A 21358-nucleotide genomic window follows, 5' to 3' on the forward strand; every position below is an offset into this window, starting at 1 on the left:
CAACCCCCACGACAATATTCCAGTGCCCCATTGCACATGGCGTATCTCGAAAAAAGGCAGACAGCAGAAGGTGGAGCATCGCCGTCCTTATATAGCATCCTTTGCAAATCCAGGCCCATGCACCGCATCTACTGTAATCGCGATTCCTAAACGAGCACGCTAGCTGACCTAAGCTACTGGCACGGCACGCCTCAGGAGGATACAGTATCTCCAGGTACAATACGTCATCACCTTCCTTTGAGACAAAAAGGTGACGAGAAGGAGGTCCAGGTGACAAGTCCACGAAGATGCTATGAGTTAGTGGTACAGTACAGTAATCTCGTTAGGTGGCGAATGATCTAGTGACTGTCCATTGCTGCATCTATGCAGAAAGATATGTACAACATCGTGTGGCGGAGAAAGGCTTGCAAGATGTGGTTTTCTATATTTGGCGATCTCAGAGCCTCCTTTTGAGGGCAAGCTTGTGGTCACCTGGGACAGGGTCAAGGCCTCGGCCAGAACACCTCAATACCAATCCTTCTGTCAGCTACTTCAGACTCTCATGTGGCATGCATGCCAGGTACCGGTACCGGTACAGGTTGAGCGCTGCCACTCTCATTCTGGTGCGGAGACGGACATTCTGCTTGTTATGGCTCTTGCGTCTCTGCTCTCCGAGGCAGCTAGCCTTGCAGCACCCCAAACCCGAGCTGCCGAAATAGGTAGTTCCAGCCTGTGACCAAGCGGGGATAGTCAATTCCCTACCTGACTGGTCTTGTAAAATCATAGCTCAAATTACATCTACTGAGGAGGCAGCCAGGGTGGCCAGAAGCGAATCTTGCAAGACTTTACGCGCCGTAGTGTACCATACCATGTTATGATGATTGAAGGTGTTCAAATTTGTGCTTTCTTCTGAAATCCTTCCATTTGGTTCGTCTAGTCCTCTACCTGTCTACCAGAGATTAGCCGAAAGCGTATATGCAGAGGACAACCCATCAGTTGACCACCGACATACTCATGGCATAATTTCTTAGCATTACATGTGTACCATACTGGTAATGTATACCAGTATAAATAATATATCAACCAGCTGCGCTACCTAAGGGGGTATAAAAATAAAACCTGAAATAGCACAGAAAAGGGGTATCGTAGAAATCAATCATGTTAATCGAGATGAATGTGAAAGATCAGAATCAAGATAAAAATGAAGATATCGTATTATTCTATTCTACTAATTACATAAGATCGATCCGCCCTTTCCCTCTTTCCCTTTCCTAGAGATGTCGTTAAACTCGTCTGACGCCTCCCGCTCAATGTTCCCTATACAAGCTCGATCTCCTCTGTAATCTCTCGCCTGACCCTCCGGACCCACCGCTCCCCTGTCTACTCATATTAGGTGCGAGTCCACCGTTGTTCCCATTAGAGCTGGAGAGGGGCGAAAGGCAGCTGATAGGTACGACACCCTTGAATTGGTTGGAATCTTCACAGAGGCACCAGCCGTCGTCGTACATTTGATGAAGGTAGAGTTGTTGGCCTGGTGTGATTGCTACGAGAACACCGAGCGTTAGCGAGGTGTTTGAGGGGTATAAGCGATACCGATGCTAAAGTAGATGTTCCACAGACACATGGTACATGGTCTTATATGCCTGTTGGAACATCGGAAATACGGGAAGGGCAAAGAAAAACTCACCAAGCTCATCCTCCAAAGACCTGACAAACCCAACACTGACCCTAACCATCGACCCGTCTCTCAACCCTCCACCACCGGAGTTGTTACCCGGCGCAGCCAAAGTAGGGGGAGGCGGCACGATGTTCTCCTGATATTGCGGTTGTTGAGGTGGGTAGGATGGTTGATTGTTATACGAGTATTGCGGGTTATTCCTCTCCATGTAGTTTTGCGGTTGGTGTTGGGTTGGTACCGGCGCATAGGAAGTTTCGTTGGTAACGTATGAGACTGATCCGGATCCGGCTCCGGTACCGGCGTGGTTGGTGTTGTACGAGTCTGACATGGCGTATGATTGGGATGGAGGGTCGTACTATTTTCGAGCAAGATCGTCCATCAGCTTGATATCCTCACGATTCCAGAGGACAGAAAAAAGAAGGAGAAGTGGTAAGAATTGATGACTCACCCTAGGCTTTTCATATGGTTCATCCTCCATCGTCGTACTTGGCCATTCGAACATTGAGCTCCTCCTCTTAGCTCTGTCTCTTCGTTGTTTTTGTCTGATCGTTCTTGTCGCGACTATGCCGATGAGGACTAGCGCGACAATACCACCGATGATTATACCGACGAGCTGGGTGAATCATAGAATGATCAGTATGGGCCGATCACTAGCGGCAACAGATCCAACACATCTTGGTGATAGTGTCGATCTTGTTCTACTAGGTTATGAATACATGAGGATCACAGAACTCACAGCACCCAAACTCAATCCGGACCCTCCAATCCCACCTTTCCCACTCTCACTAGCAGCTTTGGTAGCACTGCTCGTAGCGCTGCTGGCACTCTTACTGACGCTTCCTGAGCTGGACAAAGTCGCCTTGGTAGATGAAGTTGCACGGGAGGAAGTAAGCGATGAGGTGGTGGTGGGTCTAGCCGAGGAGGTAGAGCTGGAAGTGGAAGTGGAAGTGGACGTCGTTGTTGGTCTGGTAGATGTGGTTGAGGTGGATGCTGAGGTTGAGGTGGGTGCGGATGAGGTGGTCGATCGGATTGTAGCTGTTCACATCGTCGACAAAAGAATTATCAGCATTTATCTCATTCTTGCTCAAAAGGTAGGCCAGATAGGTAGATATAATGATGGGCTGGAAAGTAGTCACAAGACCACTCACTAGACTGAGGCGTAGCAGGGTTTTGAGTCCTAACCGCACTAGTAGCCGAGGTGCTCACAGCAGCAGCATCGGACGTTCGAGCAGAGGTCACAGCAGAAGCAGAGGTGATAGCTGAAGATGACATCGTGTCTTTGTCTTCGTCTTGGTCGTTATCCTGTGATGGTCTACGTGTCGTCGTGGGTGTATCATTGTCATCGTCGTCATCGAGTGGACGTATGATCGGATCAAGTATTTGGGACATTGTTGATTGTTTTATTTGATTATTTCGGAGAGTAAGGGGAGGAATGGGAATGAAAGACCCCAGGTCAGCTTATGTTATTGTTATTGTTTGTTTGTTAAGTCTCTACCCTTGCTACGTATAGGAGACAACGATGACAGATGATAGTACAAGAGTACTGTGACTGGTACGATTGAGAGTAGTAATGGTCCAGAGCGTGCAAATGGGCATGTACGGTATACTAGTACAGTAAAGGATCAACTCACGGTGATACAAGATATTACCAAAGGAAAGAGCTTTGCCTTGCTTTGGGGGGGAGGGAGTTGACAAAGGATCTGTTTGATTTGATTTGGGTTGATGAAACGGGCTACTTTGATCTATTGCTATTGTTTTAGTTGATAGATGAGGAAGAAAGGAGCAGCGGTGAGTTTGGAGTGAGCAGTAAAGGGAGGGTGAATTGATGGGATGGACGACTTGATCGATTGGCCACCTAATAAAGAGCGTGTTATTGTTGTTGGGTTGTAATGAATGTGAGTTGTTGGTGAGGGAGGGGTCCTTTGATGGTGTTCGTAGTGGATTGTAGTAATGTCCTATCAGCGATATGAATTAGAGTATGAGGATATAAGGAATGTTCTTTCAGCAAGGTGTAAGCAAGGTAAGGTAATAGAGATAGGGTGAGTGTGTCCAAGCGTAACATACATGTTCATAATGTGATCAGCCAGCTCGGTCCGATTGACTAGTGTGTTAAGTGTAAACAAACAACCCCCTACACCTCTCACTGCGGGTTGACTTGACGCGTAAACAAATAACAAGACAAAAACACATCAACACATCTGAAACCCCTGAGTGAGTCAATGTTTAACCTTAATTGTGATCACCATACATACTCTTACATCCTGAGTATGGCAGGATGGACCAGAGACTCGCAACTTTCATGCGATCAATTGTCCTATCTACAGTAGCACAGAGAGGAGCATGTGGTGACAATTCATATTACAAAAGGGGTACTCATATAGGCAGGCAGCCAGTTGATCGGGATGATTGTAAATATCTGCCATAAGGGGATAACGAAGATCCTTCCCAGATCAGTCATGATTCTCACCTTGCTCGACGTGGTAATGACATTGTGTCCCGCATGACTTCAAGAAGTAAAGTAATATATGAAAATGTCAATGCATGATGGTGTCATGATGGTGTATACAACATACTTACTTATGGACAAGGACTACAAAAAGCCCAAAAATGATATATTACCCCCTGACAAAAAGATCATCTCTCCCATTATCAGATACCTGCCAATCATCTCCAACCCACCCAACCCACCCACCTGGCCTTCCTACCATCCCAATCACCCATCATCCCCTCGCTCAACCTCACTATCGTCCATGGGCCTGAAGGGTCGTTCAACCATTTCTCAAGGAACAGTGTGAGCTATGTGATATATCAGGGTCAAAATCAGCATGCTTCACCGAATTATATGTCAAGGTCTATAGGTGTAGTAACCTACCACATCCGGAGATCTCAATTCCACTACCACCCAAACTACACCTCGTCCTCCGGGTTGACAGTATTTCGCCAAAGTGTCAATAAGAGGTTGAACGAGGTATTCGTTGTATATACAATCGACCGCCAGAATTAAATCATATTTCGTCTCCTTCCCTTCTCTAGAGATAGAGGTAGAGGTCCATCGTTCAGGATGAGATTTCCGTTCTTGAGAAACATCCACCCAATCTATCTCCTCCAGGTTGACTCGGGGTCGACGTTGATCCGCAGCATATGATCTATTCTTCCCATTCATGCTCATCTTCAACGGTCCTCTCTCCTTGCCCAGGGGCGACACCTCGGTATCAGTGGATATCCCATTCAACTCCAGATTCCTCTTAACCAACTTGAGGTTCTCCAACCTATCGCTCGAGGTATATGTTCTGCACAGACGACAGAGTAAGACTGCCAATAATCCCGTACCGGATCCCAGTTCCAGGATTGATGAGCCTCGGAGGATGGCAGAGTCAAATACCGGATTGGGGTATGAGAGGGGATAAATAGATTGACGAAGGAGTTGGGTTGAGAGGTGTAGGGAGGATCGCCAGAGGACGCTACCTGTTATGAATCACTGTCAGATATATATACATCTACCACACACATACATTCATGGTGGAAAAGGGTGAACAGTCGACTTCTTGCTTGTGTATATCGACAGAAGAAACACAGCACAATCCGTACTCACCTGTATCCCCCTTCTGCCCTTTTAGCATCCCCAAATCCTGCTGTATCTTCACAACCACACTCTCTACACCTCTATTCGACTGCTTCCCCTTCCCCTTCCCCTTTACCTTTTTGTCCAAATCCATACCAGGCCCAACCCCATGACTCAATGAATCAGGTGTCAGATCAATAGTGATCTCCATCATCGATTCCTTCGCATTCAAGAACCCCAGTCCACCAGAATCATCATCCCGTTTGGTGATTTCCGGCGAGGTCGATGCGAGGGACATGTATAGGTCCATTATCTTCAAGCATCATGACACATCAGTCCTTCCGTCCTCTCTCATTCTTACAGATGACTGACCTCTTCATCTGCATCTTCCACCAAAACACATCCCTCATCAAACGTGAATAGGCCGTTGGGGCATGGCGGTAAAGGCAGTGTAGGTGGGGGCGAGGACATGGTGTATAGGGTTAGATCAAGCTAGTCATCCTGTCTCATTGTAAGGTATTGGTCGTATCCTCTCGAATCTGGATGATGGTGCTGTATTTGATACATATAGCGGGATGCAAGGTGAGATTGCAAGATGGTATGAAGCAGAACGAGCGAACGTTTTATACTATAGTTCCAAGTTGATGCTCGGTGCTCCGGTTATCGACAAGAGCTAGACATTGAAATTGTTGATTTGATTTGATTTTTCAGTTCCATCATCATCATCATCATCATCATCATCATCATCATCTCGTATATATATGATCGTCTCATTACTTGACTAATCTATACCAGTATACTATCCGCCTAGCACTCCAATGCACAACTCCAACCAGTGATCCACCGTACAATGCTCCCCCCACCCCCCGCATCCCGCAAATCATCATACATCTTCTCCCAATCCACCTTAACTTCATCTCCCATTCGGTCCACTCATGGACGGATCCCCTCTTTCCGATCTGCCGCGGAGAATGTGCTAGGGCTGGATCACGAGGATGAAGATGAAAGTGAGACCGAGGGAGATGACGGGTCAGATACCGGGGGAAGGGATGGAGAGAGGGGGTTGGAAGAGACCTTGGAGAAGATTGGGTTTGGTATGTCCTCTTATCCCTCATTACTATCCTTCAGAGGGACTGACGGTGTGTTTTGGTGTTGGATAGGTGCATATCATTGGAGATTACTTGTGTGTATATCGTCTGCAAGAAGTCAAGGGATGTTGTAGCTGATCTGCATATAGGCTCTGTGCGGGTTCGGTTGGATGTCTGATAATTCTGCGTTACAATGTATAGGTGAGTTGGACCTTCTCCTTTTCAGGCCTTCTTTGGGTCGACCACCACAGACATCACATGCAACGCTGCTCTATGATAGAAGCATCGAGAGAATCGTTCTTCTTGTCGCTAATATCAATACCAATGAATTGCGTGTAGCCGTCATTCTCCCCCGTGTTCAAGTGCATTTCGACCTCTCCTCCAAAGTCGTTGGTTTACTCTCAGCATCCACAATGGCAGGTGTGAGTTTACGTCTCTCCTCCTCCATCCACTCTTTCCTCATCCGCCTCACTCATGCTAACTAGTATGTGTAGATGATGATCGGCGCAGTTGCTTGGGGGGTGATCTCAGACCTACTAGGTCGATCCCTACCGTTCAACGCTACCTTGTTCCTCACAGCCGTGTTCGGCATTGCAGCAAGTTTCAGTCCGAATTTCTGGGTACTGTGCTTCTGGATGTTCTTATTGGGCAGCGCTGTAGGGTGAGTGGGGAGTATCATCCGCCCATCCATCCTTGACTCATCGCTATTTATCCATACTCTGCCAAAAATACAATTTGACGATCCCCGACCGTAATGGTAGCGGCTCAATGCCAACGGACGGGACCCTCTTCCTGGAGAATTTACCCCACAGCAAACAATACCTCCTCACCCTCCTATCCGTATTCTTCTCCCTCGGAGCGGTGCTTAGCTCAGTCGTCAGTCTGGTCTTCTTACCTGGACATAGTTGTAAATCGTTCGACGGGTGTGATATACCCAAGGGGGAGAACGAAGGTTGGAGGAGAGTCATGTTTGTCTTGGGTTTGTTTGTGAGTGATTTCACCTCCATGTGTACCTCATCAACATGATCATACCTGCCTCAAAACCATTGTTATTAGAATACCAGTCCAAGTTATTCGTCTCGTCCTGCTGACGATCCACACAGAACCTGGCATGTTCCTTCGCCCGATGGTTCCTCTTCCGCCTACAAGAATCCCCACGATACCTCATATCGAACGGCCGAGAGTCCGAAGCCATCATAGCTCTACAGGCAATCGCAACTTTCAATTCCAATTCGATCGACATCCAGCGCGCCGACGTCCAGACCTCGGAACGTATTTCTCTATCCAAAGACAAAGATAACCAAAACGAGAATCTCCAACTTTCCTCGCCTCGTATAATGGGGGGTTCAGCGGATGGAGAGTTGCCAAGATGGAACAACCAGATTGATCTGAATGACAACGACAGTCCGCATGGGAGGTATGGTGGATTAGGTATAGGCACGGCCGCTGCTGGATCAAGTAGGGGGAAACCTCTGAGGTTTGGATCAGAATTTTATAATACCTCTACACCCGGTATTATAGAGGAAGATGAATTGAGAGAGAATAGATTTGATAGTAGTTTTGCCAATGCTACTTCCTCTCTTGCTGGACGGGATGAAGAAAGACAGGTGTTATTTGACTCTAATGAAGGCGAGGAAGGGGCGGAGAAACGGTATAAAGATACAACCCACGAAGACGATGGGGAATACGAGAAATGGCATGAGAAACCTTTGGTATGGTGGAGATCGTGGTTGAAGCAGATGAACAAGCTTTTCGTACCTCAGTGGAGGAAGACGGTCATTCTCATGTGGATCATATGGGGCGCTATAAGTTTTGGTGAGTGGTTGTTCATCTATCCGACAAATCGCACACACTCGAGAGTGACAATCTTTAGCCTGTTGACTCTCTCGCAGTTGATTGATGCTAACATGTGCATGATCAGGCTACACAATGTTCAATGTGTGGTTGCCCTCTGTACTGGAAAGTAAAGCTACGGGAGAAGGCGACGAAGCTATCAAGGAGGCTTTGAGCGATTATGTCTTGTATTCTCGTGAGTCTCTGGCTCATCAACACTCCGATCACATCGAACACAGCTGACCTCATCATTTTGTTGCATAACGTAGTCGCTGGGTGTCCAGGATCTATCGTAAGTTCTTGGTACCCCCGATGCCGCTTCTGGCCGGAGATTAAGGCTGACTTGGCATATGGTTGCAGATCGGCGCATGGATGATCCAAACTACCCTTGGACGACGTAAATCCCTTGCGATCTGTACGCTCGCCACGGGACTATCGACATTCGCATTCATCAATGTCGAAGCCAAGTGGGCGGTGGTAGTGAGCTCGATGGTCATTTCAGCAGCTGCCACGGCGATGTATGCTGTTTTGTGTGAGTCTAAACCTCCTCTACCCCACGTCTGCTGCTGGTCAAATACGCTAACTCGTCTCGGGGACACAGACGGTATGACCCCCGAAACGTTCGGAACGAGTATCAGAGGAACAGCATGTGGTACTTCAGCAGCTCTGAGCAGATTGTAAGTCAAGTCCAATTACCCACTCACTGCCCCTGCAGGAGCTGATATACTGTAGCACCGGAGTGATGGCGCCTGTCTCAGCAGGATTCCTTTTGGCCATCTCACCCTCTTTACCAGTTTTCGTCTCTGCCGCTATATTCGTTGGGACCGCTGGATGCGCTTTGGCACTGCCTTTTGAGAGGGTAGGCGGTAAGGGAGGCGGAGGCGGCATGATGCATTAAAACGAAACTAGATTTGTAAGGGATCTGTATCGTAAGAGAAGTTTGGATGTCGAGCAGAAGGAGAAGATCGATATCGCTCGTGCATTCAGCTTCAGAACGATACTGCCCTGTAAAAGTAGTTGGCTTTGACGACGATCTCGAGATCTCTTATAGAGATCCGGGGGATAGACAAGGGACTGGGGATGGCTTATACCTGTATATATATGACGTTTAATGACTTTATGATACGATTAGAATGTATATACCTTGTGTAGCTATCAGAATATAATTGACCCGGTCGATAGTTCGCTATAGTGCCAACATCTCCCCAATCCCGTCCGTAATACCAGCTGGGTCCAAAGAGTGCAAAAACCTCCGGGTGAGTATGAGCGCCAGAGATACCATCTACCGTCCGGTTGGAACGTAATGTTGATGTCATGTCTTGTTCAGAGCACATCGCTCGACCGAACACAATTGCAAAATGAAAATGTCGCATGCAAATCACTCATTGGCTGTCAACAGAATACGTAGTATACTCTGGGACATGCCTATGTACAGGCTAGTGTCGGAGGTTTCTGACGGCTCATGCGGGGTCCAGTACCCCTGTATCCCATCTGGACTAGTCGATCCATAAGGGAAGCACATGAGTACTCCGCCACGCGATGCAGGTAAAACTACTGGTAGTTCGTTTGACCTCATTCGAGATTTTTATCTGTACTAATCGCATGCCTCCTAAAGGACCAGCTGGAATGAGGAAGATTCACCTCAGTTCAGGCGCGAGAGATAGATACGCCTTTGCCATGCGTTCAGGTCAAAGGTCATGCCACGCCGGAGAGAGCCTCTGGACTGGGATATTTGGTAACCAAAGGTCGTGTGCGCCTCCACCGGACTTGCTTTTACATAACTTGACCTGAAGGCGGAGACGGCGAGGACATAACCACAATCCTGAAAAGCCTCTTTCAAGGTATATTCAGCCCAAGTTCGGAGAGTGAGGATAGTCTTCCGAAAGGATACAGTACAACACCAACTGAAACATCATTTCGATGCACACGAGGACCACCCAAGTGCGTCATTGTACGAGCTCAGATGGAGGGCAAGGGTATTGTAAGTTTTCTCCTGTATGACGAAGATCACCTGAATCCCGGCGGCCGTGAAGACGGTGAGTCCCGCCACTTCCACGCTGTTTGTTGGCAGATCGCCACGCTTGGTGCAATCATACATTAGCAGATTGGCGAGACTGCTAACCGCTTGAGGAGGACGTCTGCCTAATACATTTGTATCGTTCGACTACGCGTTTTGCCTGCCTTACGTTGCGCGGTCGGCGCCTCTTGAACGCTGAGTTGCAGTGGGAGAGACAAGACGGTCTCGCAGTAGAAAAGATATTACAAGACCTCCACATCTGGTGAGAACTATTACGGTAAGGTATGTGTATGTTATTTGTTATGTGATCGGAATGTTGATTTTCAATCAGATCTATGAAATTCAGATGCCGCAAAGTAAGATCTTGGAGTTTTCTTCGGTTTGCTCCCCCCCCAATAGACTACACGTAAATGGTCAGTTACCGAAATGCTAATTTGCACTGTGCGAACTACTGTACTGTGCATGGAACACTCGCAACAGCACAGCGATTGTCGCGAGAACTTGCCACGACTGATCGAACTAGGTTGTCTTAGATGAGATCATCAATAGAAAATTTACGAGAAGGTGATTGATTTGAACAGGTTCTTGCGAACAACCATGTTCAGTTTTCAATAGAGTTTCTCGGTTTGGTTTGAGAAGATTCATTTTCATTCCGATCAGATCAGATTTATATGATTGTGGAGGTGCGATCGATCCTATATGCGGCTTGAGTAAGTCAAGGAACTCACTACTAAATAAGATACTAACGCGCGGTGGATAGATGGGGCCTATGCATTATTATGTAAGAGATTTGTGAAAAGATTTCCAAACAACTGGAATCAAATAACCATAATGAATGTTGTTTACACATTCGTTACCTACCTTTACCTGATAAAAATCCTTTTAGTCGATACCACGATAGTAGAACGTAAGGGTCGCAAAGGTACGGGTGACTTTCCATCTCGACAAATTGACTGGTCTGCGTACATGACAGAGAACATTCCGATCCAGATCTGTCTGCCCCGAAATCGAGATGCAACGGAATTGCAAATGGTCGCGTGGAGAAACGGGATAACGAGAAACTTCCAAAGTGAGGCTTGAAGGCAGCAGACGCTAACGTCGATCTTTACGCGAACACATGCCGATATCTTTCCCTACTTTACAGTCACGTAAGAAGCTCTTCAGCGATTGACGGCCGTGCAAATCTGCTAAATCTGCATCTTTAGGTAATTACCACAGCTCGGCAGCGACGAGGCATGATGTACGAGAAGACTTTTAGTCACCTGAAGGAACCGACCAAGGCAAAGGCGAGGAGGGCACGCGAGTGTGCCCTGTACCTCTCAAGAGTCGGCACAAGCTTTGCATCCGAAAGCTTGGGCGAGTGGCAACAAGTTCTGAACAGGTCAGACATCCAGGTGTCGCAAACATATGATGGGACGCCACAGGACAGAGACAGCGAAGTGATTTATCGAATCCGGTCAAGTTACCGCGGTTTCATCTGCAGCTACGACAGACACGCTATGTCTGATCGAAAACGACAAACAGTCACGCACCAATTGAAGCTAATCAATGTTAATGACAGGAGGCTGCGAAACTAGTGCAGGTCTATTGAATTTCATCCCTCCAAATGAGACTGAGGCTGTGGAGGGCCAGAGGGTAAAACACGAAAGGGGAAAAGCACGAGCTACGCGTCATGCGTAAAACCAATGAGATATGTATCACCCACATCTCACTTGTTTTGCATGTCGCCTGACAAGGGCTTCCGTTTCAGGCATGGTCGATGTCCCATTTGCTTCTTGTGGAAATTGTGAGGTTCCTCTGCCCGACGTTCCTCTGCTTTCTGTGAACCAGGAACGAGTACGAGAACGCCACACTATCAGGGCCTGTATTCATTTTCGCAACAAAAAGAAAAGGTCCAGTAAAGTGGGAAGATCCCACCCTGATACGTTACTCCTAGGTCCACGGTCGAAAGAGGAGAACACCGCAACGAGATGTCTGAGTAAGCGGGACCAAAGGTTATTAAACCAGAATTCTCTTGTCTTTTCCTTTTCCTCTGCCTTTGCTCTTGCCCTGACCGCTCATCTAAGGGTTTATTTGGCTGACGACTTTCTTTAGTCATCCAGTTGAGATGCACTTGCGTACGCTTTACGCTTGTGTACAGCACCCCAGGGTTTCTCAAGAGAAGAAACAGCAGGGAATATGATTGGGACCTTTTGTGGTTAGTAGTGATTACTGATGTTGCGTCGACATTCCCGTTTTTTCCTTACTTGAGCGAAATATACCAACACGACGAACTCTCTTCTGTTGGATTGATAGTCGTACAACCATTTTTGTTTCGAAGAATACAATACTCCAGTTCTGTTTCTGTTTCTTTCAAAGATTCTGTTTATATATCCACTATCAAACTCTGTTTCCTATAATTTGCATTCACTCGACTTCACAACGCTTATCACTCTCATTAAATCTACTCTAGCATTGTTCCAAGTGAGAGAACAAACCATCAACACCACCATCATCATCGACATCTACGACTCTCAAATCCAGAAACGATCACCTTTCTGTTCTGTCACCCAAAATCATTTATAAGCACGCTTCATCGCACGTCTACCCTTGTCATCATTCTCGATCACAAAATCCTTATATAAATATTTAAAGGAAGGAATCTCGATCACCAACTTCACGTCCCAACGAATATTACGACCCAACATATTCAACATGAACGCCTCAAGCTCAACTCACCCCGCTGGCGGGCTTCCAAAAGTCATCGACAACGGTTGTCTAGAACTCACTCAGGTTGTCGGCACCGGCGCATACGGCGTGGTCTACCTTGCCATTGATTACAAATACTCCCAACCACTGTGGCGTGCGGTGAAATGCCTTCGTCGACACGGTCTTGACTCGCGGCAAAAGCACTTCCAGCGTCGAGAGATCGCATTGCATCGTCTGGCATCCGCTCATCCTAGCATCATTGCCATGGACAGGATGATCGAGGAAGGTGATAGTGTATACGTGGTCATGGAATTCGGTGAGGAAGGTGATTTGTTTGCCATGATAACAGATAAGCAGCGCGTGAGTAACCCCTCCTTTGGATCACATTCCTTCGAGTCGCGATCCAAGCTAATACCTCTTTATAGTATGTTGGCGACGACGAACTCATACGTGATGTCTTCCTGCAACTGCTGGACGGTGTAGCATGGCTTCACTCACTGGGCATAAGTCACCGTGACATCAAGCCGGAAAACATCGTCTGTTCACAAGATGGTACGCGAGTACGCATATGTGACTTCGGTTTAGCCACCTCAGAACAGGAGTCGAGCGAGTTCGGATGTGGGTCAACATTCTACATTGCGCCAGAATGTCTTGGAGACTGGTTCCCTGAGAACGGTTCATATCCTACACGACCAGGAGATGTCTGGTCATTAGGCGTGATACTGGTCAACTTGGTCTGTGGACGAAACCCCTGGAGAATCGCCTCGCCATCAGACGAATCATTCAACTCTTTCCTCAATGACCCCAACTTCCTTCGACGTATCCTTCCCATCTCATCACAATGTCTGTTCGTGCTCCAACAAATCTTCACTATCAACCCCGCCGACCGAATCTCACTTGCTGCTCTTCGAAAACTCGTACTGGAGGTAGACACCTTCACAATGGGTGAAGAGGAACTACGCCTTGCCCACTATGCCGCCCAAAACCCCTCTGCATCTTCGACACCCACACCGCAATACCAGAGCGTAGAGGGTGTGATGCCTTTGCAGGACATCCCGGAGACGGAGGAATGGCAAGCGGAAGATACGGTTTTTGTGTTTGACGAGTTGGAAACCCCATCGTTAAGAGCCGACTCGGGACCGCTGTCATCCCCTGTTCATCGATCACGATCCTCCTCGTCCAACGGCGGCTCTCTACCACCTACCCCACAGCTACTTGCCGAGGGAGGTCTCACACTGCCTCACCACCATTATCACAACTCGAACCAGTTCTTCGAAGTCCTGAAGGGGGGGGGGAAAGGACCGGACGAGTGAAATGGATGGAAGGATGGAGGAATGGAGGAATGGAGGAAATGAGTGGAGGAATGGAAGGAAGGACGAAAGGATGGAGGAATGGACAGGAGGAAGGGATGGAATGGAAAGGAAAGGACGGGAGGAAATGGAATGGACAGCTGGATGGAATGATGGATGGAAGGGGACGGATGGACAGAGCCGGATGGAGGGGAATGGATGGAAGGATGGAGATGGTCCGGAGGAAAGAAAGCGGATGGAAGGAAGGAAAGAAAGGAAAGGATCGGAGGAAGGAAAGGAAGGGGGAAGGAATGGACGGATGGATGGAATGGATGGAATGGATGGAAGAGTGGAGGATGAGGAATGGAAAGAATGGATGGAATGGAATGGAATGGATTTGACGACCGGACGGAATGGAGTGGAATGGAAAGGATGGACATGGATGGATGGAAATGGAGCTGATGGATGAATGGATGGAATGGACGGAAGGATGGAAGGAGGATTCGACCGGAGGAATGGATGGAGGACGGAAATGGACGGAGGAAAAGGATGGATCGGACGAAGGAATGGAGGAAGGAGTGGAATGGAGAGGAATGGAACGGATCTGACCGGAGGCGGAATGGAATGGGAGGATGGACGGATGAAGGAGATCTGGATGGAATGGAATGGAAATGGATGGAGGACATGAGGAAATGGAGGAATGGAGGAATGGACGATGGAAGGAATGGAATGGAATGGAGGTAGAAGACGATCGCTCCGGATCAATCACCTCGTCTCCTCTCCTAGACCGTCTACGCCTCCTGATCAATTAGCGAACAAGATCTCGTCAGACCTGGATGGAACACCAGATACACCCAATCAGAATTTGACTCCGACGCGTACACCCTCATCGAGGAGGAAACCCCCACCTCCATGGCCTTCTCCACGAGAGAATCCTCCTCCGCCTTCGCCGCCTACTTCCCCTAGGGACGTGTTTACGCCTAGGAAGACCACTCCGACGAGGATGGGGGTGAATGGCGATCTGTTGAATAAAGTTACGAGGGGGGAGGGGTTGGAGTAGGCTGAAGGAGTGGGACAATTTTAAAGGGCAGACACTGGACACTTGATATTGACCTATGCGTTGAATCGGACACTAGACGTTGATTTCCCCTCATATACTGTTGGCCGACTGACCATGAGCGGGCGTTTCTGACCCGAGCGATGTATCCATTAGTGCATTCCTATATACTCTGTTCGTGCATATGCATAATTCTATAATTCTATTTTCGTTATGTGTCATCTCATTTCACATCGGATTATCGTCGTTTGGAGAAAGATACCACTGCGTATCTACGAGACCAAGACAACAAGTCATCAGCCTTCCCACACATCAAGCTTTTTGAGGGGAATATCATCACTTACTTTCCCGAAACTCTCCAATCGGGAGCTTCTTTGTTCAGCCTCTCTTCTATACCTTCCTCCAGACCGACGCTGAGGTACACGTCAACTCAGCACATCCATACGAGAAATGTCAACTCACATCGTATCAGCTTTGTTCGTTCTCAAACTCAACAGCGTGATCTTTCCAGCGAGAGGACCTATTCGAACGTGTATCAGCTCATTGATTTCTCCCAAAAATTCAACATCGAAAGCCAGGACATACCCAGTGCCTCCTCGAAAGGCGTAGTAGTAGGCCACCAAGCGTCTCCGACAAGTCTAAGCAGCAGCAAGTGAATCAGCTAATAATTCTTCCTCACTAATGATCCCAAGCAAGGCAAAACCGTTCCAACCATTATACGGAGTAACTCACTTCCTATAATTCAGATCACCCTTAAAGATCACCAAATCGCTCCTTCTCAACTCCTGCAATGTCCCCGGTGCAATCTCTGGAAGGTCCTGGAACGAGTATTGGGTAGTCCAGAATCTACCTAGGGGGGTAGCTTTGCCCAACTTGGTGTCTTCGGGTACGGACAGCTTGAATCGTCCAGAGCTAAGATGTCTCTTCCACCTTGCTGCCAGTGCTGATAAGGAGGCAAGATCATCTGGGGTCAGGGGGGTAGAAGCGTGAGATGCGAAGAACGATGTGTCGAGTAGGGAGTCAATTGCCCAGCTGTCGCGTCACGGGAAACTCAGCAGTGAGCTCAAATACAATGAATAGATCGAGAAGAGAGGAACTTGAACCTACGTAAAGTCATATGGCAGCACGTCGGAAACGAACCATGGGATTGCTTTAGGACTACACACAGACGAAATGTCAGCTTTGCACCTCTGTAAATTACATTATAGAGATTGAGGGGGACTCACTGGAATACCACCTGATCAACAAAAGGCGTACAAGATACCAAGAAATCGGCCAAGATCAAATCGGTGAAGAGCTAGTCAATACAATCACATTAGTCACTCTGTACTGGGTCATCACGACTTCCTGATATCTCACCTCGAAACCAGCTTTGCAGGCAGGTACTCATATCAGCTCATACACCTCCATACATGAGTTCCCAATCTGCAATTGGGATTATCAACTCACCATTATCCAGAACGAAATCTACTCTTCCACCTTTCAAAGTCTTCAAGTGATCCCATGCTTTACCCAGATCGTTCCTCAGGATATACTTCGCTTGTTCCTCCTGCGCGGCAGCTCCTACAGCTTGAAGTTTCTGGAGATCTTCGTATTTGAGGTCGATCAAGAGTGACAGGTCCTACGATATACAGGGTATTAGCCGGACTGACGCATCAGATAGAGGATTGTACTCACGGTCGCATTACCCCATAGGTCGGCTTGGATCATTTCCCTTCGCACATAGGATCATCAGCTTGAACGATGTAGAGGAAATGAGTATAAGGGGAGGTAGGACTCACATGAAAGCGATTTCCAAAGCTGAGCCTGGTTTCTCAGATTCCTTGACTAATTCATCTTTTTCCTCTACAGCTTGATTCATCGCTTTTGCGAGGTCTATACAGAACCAACACGATACAGTCATTAATTGTAGTACACTGTAGAACTGTAATGGCATCACACCACTCACGAACAATAGCTGTTGAACTCGATTTGTAGGTTTCTGCTTTCTGTCCGAAGAACGGATCATAGTCCTTCCAATGGACTGTAGAGGCGAAATAGCTTCGTAGTCTTCGATAACTGTTTTCACTTCGGTCAACATCTGTCTTATTATACCGTACTGCACACTTGCCTTGTACCACTTACACATAACATTCAGCGAATAACCAATTCATCGTACTCCACCTCCTATCGTGGTCCGGATACGTCTTTAGCTCGTCATTATAACATTCTCTATTTATATCACCATCATTCTCGATTGGTCTGTACCCGTCCAGAACATCCTCATCTCGTCAGCTTGGACCATGTGACGCAGTAGTGAAAGAGCAAGAATAAGATACAACCCACGTCAAAGCTGCGTTATGGCTCATGTCATATTTCATCTGACTAATCTGACTGATTATCTTCTTGCCTTCTTCCAATTTCTCCTGGGTTTCAGGAGAGTTGTCAGAGTTCATGGATATCTCATGGTTCACGTTGGACACTGCCGAGACGACGTTGGTGAGGACAACGGGCCATCTACAAAGTGTGCACAGATCAGTTCATGAGCTCAAATCCAGCATCACAGTATTAATTGAAATGTCCATACCTCTTAACGAGAGTGGTGTAAGCAAAACTACGATGAAAAGCCGGTCAGCGTGAGGCTCGAGCTCATGTCAAGAGACACACACCTCTGCTTGTCTTTTGGGGAGACTCTGTCGTAGGGGAGTTTGAACAGTTCTGGGGAGGGCATGTTGTATGATGTCTGTTACTTGTGAACGTGATGAGATAGAAAGGTGAAGATTAGACAGAGATAGATGTAGGAAATGGTACTGGATCCCATTCAGAAGTAAGTTACCTTGCGGGTGTGGTTGTCCGCTGTTGATGTCATTCAAATCACAACTCATTCGCAATTCAGGGTACCATGAGCTTACTCCTTATCTTGATATCCCCATCCCCATCCATTTCTTTCTCACTTGGTCGTCTATGCATGCGTGCTCCTCATCCAATATCCCTCTAGCAGTCGAGCCTCCCCTGTCACTTGCTCTACGTGCGATGCACAGCCAATCCTGCTCACAAAGTGAGAGAGTGTCACACTGTCCGGTGGAATCAGGTTGCGAGTAAAAGGATCAAAGTGGAGGTCATAAGAATTCACTCCCCATCTGATAACTCGATTTTTGAAGTAATCTCACCATTCACTTCAATCACATGTCTAACAGCGATAGACTCTCAACGATAGATCAGCCCCCATGATCCCCCTGATCCTCTACGCCTCAGAAACAGGCAACGCCCAAGATGTGTCCCATCGAATATCCCGATCATTCCGTGCCCAAGGTCGAAAAGTCACTTGTCAATCAATGGACACTTTCCCCATCTCATCCCTCATTCACGTCCCACTCCTGATCCTGGTGACCTCGACCCACGGACGAGGAGATCCACCACCAGCAATGATGGATTTATGGAAAGCATTGCTCAGATCGAATTTACCTGATGATATCCTGGAAGACGTCCATTTCACATTATTTGGGCTGGGGGATAGTTCGTACGAGCGGTTTTGCTATGCTGGGAAGATATTGGCTAGACGTATGGAAGGGTTGGGAGCTAATAAATTGGGGGAGTATGGGTGGGGGGATGAGAGGAGTCCTAATGGGTTAGTCAATTTTGCTTATACCTCGTTAACACTTCAATCGATGGGAATTGGACAAGAGCTAAAGCCTGGGATCGCACTATGTTTCAAGATTGACCAAGCTAACATCAATGACTATAACAGTATAGAAGACGCCTTCATACCATGGCTTCAACAAACCCTCGATACTTTCCTACCTTACCTTCCTGTATCTCCAGACTACGTCCCAATATCCTCAACAGAACTACCACCCCCGATATATTCTCTAACTCCCATAGCCACCTCGTCAAAACGGACAAATGGGGATCTGGACATACCCCTGGATGGATTATCGATATCGTCCACACCTAATGGACATAGTACCTCTGCACCTACACGAGTGGAAGATACATTACGTGATGAAGATGATGGACTGGTTAAACCTGATGATTGGGTTTGGGCGACGTTGAGGAAGAATGAGAGGGTGACGAAGGGAGATTGGTGGCAGGATGTGAGGGAGATAGAGCTAGAATTCGAAGATGATGTGTGAGTTTCTTACTGGATGTTCTGATCAAGTCATAAAATGAGTCCAAAGTATACATTCGTTTCAATGAACGAAGGGCATCCACTAATGTCATCTATCTGCATTGGTTAGGACCCCTTACCTACCCGGATCGATATGCTCGCTCCAGCCACAATCGAGTAAAGAAGAAGTCGATGATTTTCTGGAGATGATGGATTTGGAATCTCAGGCGGATATACCTATGAGGGTTGACTCATTATTACAAGGTGAGTCGGGTCCGCACCTGTTCCTTCTCGTGCCAATTGCGGAAAGTCGGAGAATGAGACCCCACTAACTTCACTTGCTCCGTACAGAACAACCACTCCCTCAACACCTTCCACCCTCTTCCAAACCCACCACCCTCCGATCGTTACTCACCAACCACCTGGATATACGTTGCTCCCCCCGGAAAAGCTTTTTCGAGTGGTTGAGGAGATTGTCCCCTGACGAGAGGGAACAAGAGCGGCTGGATGAGTTCATAGATGATCCTGTGAGTGTTGAGCAGTTCCAGACCGGTCAATCGAATGATGATTGGAACTGATTCATGGGGTGTGTGCGCAGGACGAAATACATACGTACGCTACTAGACCTTCACGATCGATCGTAGAGACTTTAGCAGATTTCCGGCAAACGAAAATACCTTTATCGCATATATTGGAGATCTTACCCCCGCTTAGGAGGCGACAGTTCTCGATAGCTAGTTCATGGGATGTAAGTTGCTCTCCTTCTATTTGATAGGAAAAATCTGGCGCAGTGTGGCTGATCAGCTCGGCTACAGGCTCATCCTGGAAACGTTCAGCTGTTAGTAGCATTAGTGGAGTATAAGACTAACCTCAAAATACCAAGAAGGGGGTTATGTTCACAATGGCTTGATCAGTTGACTATTGGTGAGTTAGACCCCCTCGGCATCTCTCGGTACTGTTATGAGCTTGATTGACATCTGATCTGAATTGTCGTGTTTTATAATGTAGGAACGAGAATACCGATTCACATATCACCTCCCACATTATTCCTACCTCCCAATCCTGAGACGCCAGTAATCCTGGTAGGCCCCGGGACAGGTGTAGCTCCAATGAGAGCGTTTGTTGAGACTAGAGTAAAGCAAGGTGCGATCGAGAGTGAGTCGACCTCTCCCTGACCAGGTTCCAGGAATGGACCCCAATATTGACTGAATATGTCAGACACCGCACTGTATTTCGGATGTCGTTCCAAATATGCCGATCTCTACTTCTCAGAAGAGTTGCAGAAGTATGGTGAGATGGGTGTCAATATCCAAATTGCTGCTAGTAGGGACCAAGAGGAGAAGGTGTATGTGCAGCATCTGATCAAGGAGAATAAGGAGGAGGTGCAAGAATGGTTGGTCGATAGAGGTGGATATGTGTATATATCTGGGTGAGTGATCAGTCTGACAGCTCATGATGCCATCCCTTTTCTACCCCTTGTGATGGTATCTGATTAGATCTGATGTCATTATCCAGATCGTCCAATGCGATGCCTAGAGAAGTTAGAGAAGCTTTGGCTTGGTGTGTCAGTATGGAGGGTGCGGGCACTTTCACGGAAGAGGAATCTACAGAATATATAGAGAGGATGTTTGAGGAGAAGCGAGGTGGTGAGGAGAGTTGGTAAGATGGGCTACTAGCATGTATCGATTAGAATCTAGAGAGTTGTATGCATTTCACTCATCATCACGTGCTGAATGCTCGCTGTTGATGATCGGTCCGGAAGGAGAAATAACAAATAACGAGTAGTATAGGTTATTTAGCATTGTTTACCTCACCACCAACGTAGGCCTTGCTTTGCTTAACATCTCATTGCCACCACCGTCATCACCATTACCATCGTCTTCATCATCATTCTTCATTGATCATGCATCATTGATAGCTCAGGGTGATTCCAGCAGAGGTCTCATCTAGTTCTTGTGAGACAACCCATCATTCGTGAACGTTAAATACATCACACGCGACTGGTCAACAAGTTTATAACAATCTCATTTTCAACAATCACAATCATCATAATATATTTGATCATCATCACCAATCGCCT

General features: G+C 47.3%; 7 protein-coding genes across 7 annotated transcripts; 4 read left to right on the plus strand and 3 right to left on the minus strand.

Moving 5' to 3' along the window:
* Window positions 1-1286: 1286 nt before the first annotated feature.
* On the minus strand, window positions 1287-3046 carry I302_100932 (uncharacterized protein; the record flags this gene model as incomplete). Its single annotated transcript, XM_019190944.1, has 5 exons — window positions 1287-1522; window positions 1667-2012; window positions 2106-2270; window positions 2394-2692; window positions 2806-3046. The coding sequence occupies 5 exons, from the start codon at window positions 3044-3046 to the stop codon at window positions 1287-1289; spliced, it is 1287 nt and encodes a 428-aa protein (XP_019047692.1).
* Window positions 3047-4321: 1275 nt separating this feature from the next.
* On the minus strand, window positions 4322-5690 carry I302_100933 (uncharacterized protein; the record flags this gene model as incomplete). Its single annotated transcript, XM_019190945.1, has 4 exons — window positions 4322-4453; window positions 4530-5122; window positions 5250-5532; window positions 5592-5690. 4 exons carry the CDS (start codon window positions 5688-5690, stop codon window positions 4322-4324), a joined length of 1107 nt encoding a protein of 368 aa, XP_019047693.1.
* A 379-nt stretch (window positions 5691-6069) lies between these two features.
* I302_100934 (uncharacterized protein) lies at window positions 6070-9038 on the plus strand (the record flags this gene model as incomplete). Its single annotated transcript, XM_019190946.1, has 12 exons — window positions 6070-6313; window positions 6380-6402; window positions 6457-6508; window positions 6647-6729; window positions 6802-6968; window positions 7069-7294; window positions 7411-8122; window positions 8229-8336; window positions 8410-8432; window positions 8501-8672; window positions 8742-8817; window positions 8873-9038. 12 exons carry the CDS (start codon window positions 6070-6072, stop codon window positions 9036-9038), a joined length of 2052 nt encoding a protein of 683 aa, XP_019047694.1.
* Window positions 9039-12851: 3813 nt separating this feature from the next.
* On the plus strand, window positions 12852-14158 carry I302_100935 (uncharacterized protein; the record flags this gene model as incomplete). Its single annotated transcript, XM_019190947.2, has 2 exons — window positions 12852-13205; window positions 13271-14158. 2 exons carry the CDS (start codon window positions 12852-12854, stop codon window positions 14156-14158), a joined length of 1242 nt encoding a protein of 413 aa, XP_019047695.2.
* A 676-nt stretch (window positions 14159-14834) lies between these two features.
* Window positions 14835-15194, plus strand: I302_100936 (uncharacterized protein; the record flags this gene model as incomplete). Its single annotated transcript, XM_019190948.2, has 1 exon — window positions 14835-15194. One exon carries the CDS (start codon window positions 14835-14837, stop codon window positions 15192-15194), a length of 360 nt encoding a protein of 119 aa, XP_019047696.2.
* Window positions 15195-15429: 235 nt separating this feature from the next.
* On the minus strand, window positions 15430-17901 carry I302_100937 (uncharacterized protein; the record flags this gene model as incomplete). Its single annotated transcript, XM_019190949.1, has 16 exons — window positions 15430-15463; window positions 15536-15604; window positions 15654-15711; window positions 15777-15829; window positions 15924-16223; window positions 16299-16349; window positions 16418-16488; window positions 16551-16561; window positions 16641-16812; window positions 16869-16905; window positions 16973-17066; window positions 17140-17249; window positions 17316-17432; window positions 17517-17687; window positions 17758-17784; window positions 17840-17901. The coding sequence occupies 16 exons, from the start codon at window positions 17899-17901 to the stop codon at window positions 15430-15432; spliced, it is 1437 nt and encodes a 478-aa protein (XP_019047697.1).
* Window positions 17902-18397: 496 nt separating this feature from the next.
* I302_100938 (NADPH-dependent diflavin oxidoreductase 1) lies at window positions 18398-20941 on the plus strand (the record flags this gene model as incomplete). The annotated part of the gene is made up of 9 exons (XM_019190950.1): window positions 18398-18798; window positions 18919-19299; window positions 19409-19542; window positions 19630-19805; window positions 19877-20026; window positions 20094-20202; window positions 20287-20433; window positions 20497-20707; window positions 20794-20941. The coding sequence occupies 9 exons, from the start codon at window positions 18398-18400 to the stop codon at window positions 20939-20941; spliced, it is 1857 nt and encodes a 618-aa protein (XP_019047698.1).
* Between the last annotated feature and the right edge of the window lie 417 nt (window positions 20942-21358).

The sequence above is a fragment of the Kwoniella bestiolae genome, chromosome 1, assembly GCF_000512585.2.
Source record: "Kwoniella bestiolae CBS 10118 chromosome 1, complete sequence".
NCBI classification, from domain to species: Eukaryota; Fungi; Basidiomycota; class Tremellomycetes; order Tremellales; family Cryptococcaceae; genus Kwoniella; species Kwoniella bestiolae.